Genomic DNA, 2,905 nt, shown 5'->3' with positions numbered 1-2,905 from the left:
AAGCATGATCATCTATCTGAGTTTAGATCCCAGTCTAAAATATTCAGGTACTTTTTACAAAGAGGAAACGTAACAATATGTCAACATATACCTTTATGGTTTTCAGGAAACAGCGGGCATCTCAGCTCCGCCTCAAAGGCTAAAGATGGCGAGGCTGTTTACCTGCTCAACCAGAGCTCAAACACCTTCCTCAGCGTCACCGCCGGCTCGAGCCCCGACGACGCCGTGCTCGCCATGGCGCCCTTCAGCGGCGACCTGAGCCAGCAGTGGCTCCGGTCGGGCGGCCAGTGGCTCTGGGGCGCCAACCACGCCTTCTGCTTGCTGCCCGTCGACGGCACCAACGACGTAGGTCTAGGCGACGCCAACGCGTCGTCGGTGTCCTGGAGCTACGACGAGGCCAGTAGGATCGTGGTGGGATCGGATGCCCTGGACGTGCCCCTGGAGGAGCCCAGAACGAGGGTCATTCTGTCTCCTGCGAACGATGACGCCACGCAGAAGTGGACGATTGACCTCGTGTCGCCGGAGGAGCCGGAATACCTCATCAACCAGAGCAGCAAAACTTGCCTCGGCGTGCGAAAGGGGTCGACGCCAAGCACCGCGGAGGTCGGAATGCTCAATGGCAACGGACTTAAGGAAGAACAGTGGTTCTCCGTGGGCGACTCTTGGCAGTGGGGCGGCGACCGGTCCTACTGCCTGGGCCCCGATTACGACGTCCGAACCGTAATCCTTGAAGAGAGCAGCAGCTCAACTTCAGTATGGTACATGGACGAGTCTGAGAGGCTAAGGATTGGGGACTACGCGCTAAATGTTCCCTTGCACACTCCGAATGCGGCCGTCGTCTTGGCCAGCCCCAACAACACCAAACATCAAAAATGGTGGAAATTCTCCGATCTGAAAACTTCTCTTGAGGGAACAGAACCGCCCGTGTATCCCTTCCCAGGCGACGACGAAACCTCCTACAACCAAGAAGTATCACGTGGTTTAGTAAACATGCTGACCCCTAAGACCGATCCGCTGCCTCATCCTCGTGACGTCCCTACCTTCCCTGGCACAGTTGACCCTGAAACACCTCGGGTAACGAAGAATGTTATTCTGAACCTCTCTGTTCTTGGCCATGACAGAGATTTCCGTATGGTAGTTCCAAAAGACTGGCAGGCAACGGACTTGTATGTGGCAGAAGGAGACATCTGTCAGATTATTCTGCCAGAGAATTTAACGATTGACCAGGCCTTGCAGATCACAGTCCGAATCGGTGCTCACAAAGACAAACTCAATCCTCACTCAGGTACTGTAGAGAATAAGACGTTCAAACGAATGCCTGTTGTGTCCGAGGTCTTTGATCTTTTCCCAGGTGTCAACGAAATTCGCAGTCAGTATGGAGGAAACCTGATATTCGTTTTCACCGATGGGGAAAATTTTATGGTCAATGCAGAAGTTAGGAATGTGGTTGAAGCCCCGTATTTCCGGTATGGCGTGACCCCCGTTGAGGAGTGGGAAGCTATCAAGACGCGAGATGCGCCGCACGCAGTCCTGGAGTCAGACAAGTGCGTCGTGGTCGTGCCTTCGTCGGCAGCTCAGGAACTCACGGACCCTGATCAGCTAATGGCTCGCTATGATGAGGTTCTCGCCATGGAGAGTTATGCAGCAGGTTTCGATGAGACGGAAGCTCCTCCTCGAGGGAAATATTGGTTGGTTGGCGACATTCAGATTTCAGGTGGAACTGCGCACTCTGGCTTCCCTGTCATGTTCAACCGACAGAACAATGATCTTGCAAACGTGGAAACCCCTTACAGCTGGGTGACCTGGCACGAGGTAGGACACAATCACCAGCAGGGGCCCTACTGGTGCAACGCTTACGGCACCGAATCGACCGTGAACCTTTTCTCACTCTACGTTCAGGAGCAGCTATTCGGCACCGACAGACTCGAGGAACACAACAACTACGTGATATCAGCTGACAAGGTCGACGGCGGGATGACCTTCGCCGAGGGGGACGTGTGGGACAGGCTGGTGTTCTTGATGGAGATCAAGCACGCCTTCCCCGAGGGATGGGAGATGTTCCGCCAGCTATTCCGCACGACTCGCGCTCTCTCCGACGATGAGGCCGACTACCTGACGAAGGTTGTCCAAAGGCAGATCGACCATGTGTATAAAACTCTGAGTAAAATTGTGGGATACGACCTGGTGCTGACCTACGAACGGTGGGGCCTCAGCCTGAGCCAAGGAGCCAAGGATGAAATCCAGCTATTGGGCTTAGAGAAAGCCCCAGGGAACCTTTCCCATAGGCCTCCTTTCGCCGGGAATAAGCAAAACAAAGGTGTAGTGCAGATTGGCACGAATTGACGGACCACGATAGTTTAAATATGGAATAGCCTCTGCATATTTACAACATAATTAGATTTAATGTTTATTTACGGTTACAATTTATGGAATATCTAAAAGAAATATGAAAGGTAATTTAACAGTCTCAGAGACCATAAAGATGTTTGCAAAATCAAGTAAACAAAACACAAAACATTGCAAGAATCACATCTTGTTTATGTTGATGATGAATGATCATAAGCATAATTATCATAAAGTCTACCTAATTCTGTTTAAAGAGTCAAATGATAGCTGGAATTACTAAAATCCCATGACTCTTTTTCCTTGCCAGAATGAAATACCATATATTAAGACTCATGATTATCTCATATGGCAGCTGATTGCACTACCGATACTTTTAAATAAAACACGAAAAGATATGAAAGACCTTTATTAGGTAAAGTATATTTATATAAAGCAAGTTGATGATACTTCCCCGTTATTGAAGAAAAAATATGTGACATTTACGGTGTGCCTTTATCCATACAGCAATATTACGAAAATGTTAATTGTCCCGAGACCAAAGACTTTCTCTATCCCCTGC

The 2,905-nt window shown here is 49.7% G+C and overlaps 1 protein-coding gene across 1 annotated transcript in view; it reads left to right on the top strand.

Moving 5' to 3' along the window:
- LOC119586185 overlaps window positions 1–2,798 on the top strand; it is a 3,023-nt gene extending 225 nt beyond the window's left edge. Inside the window, exon 2 of the mRNA XM_037934887.1 lies at window positions 107–2,798. Coding sequence (XP_037790815.1) covers window positions 107–2,343 — 2,237 coding nt within the window. The 3' untranslated portion in view covers window positions 2,344–2,798. The remainder of the gene's footprint in view (window positions 1–106) is intronic.
- The last annotated feature ends 107 nt before the right edge of the window (window positions 2,799–2,905 follow it).

This window comes from Penaeus monodon, chromosome 21, assembly GCF_015228065.2.
Source record: "Penaeus monodon isolate SGIC_2016 chromosome 21, NSTDA_Pmon_1, whole genome shotgun sequence".
In the NCBI taxonomy this organism is placed as follows: domain Eukaryota; kingdom Metazoa; phylum Arthropoda; class Malacostraca; order Decapoda; family Penaeidae; genus Penaeus; species Penaeus monodon.
This window is presented reverse-complemented; position numbering and strand designations above follow the sequence as displayed.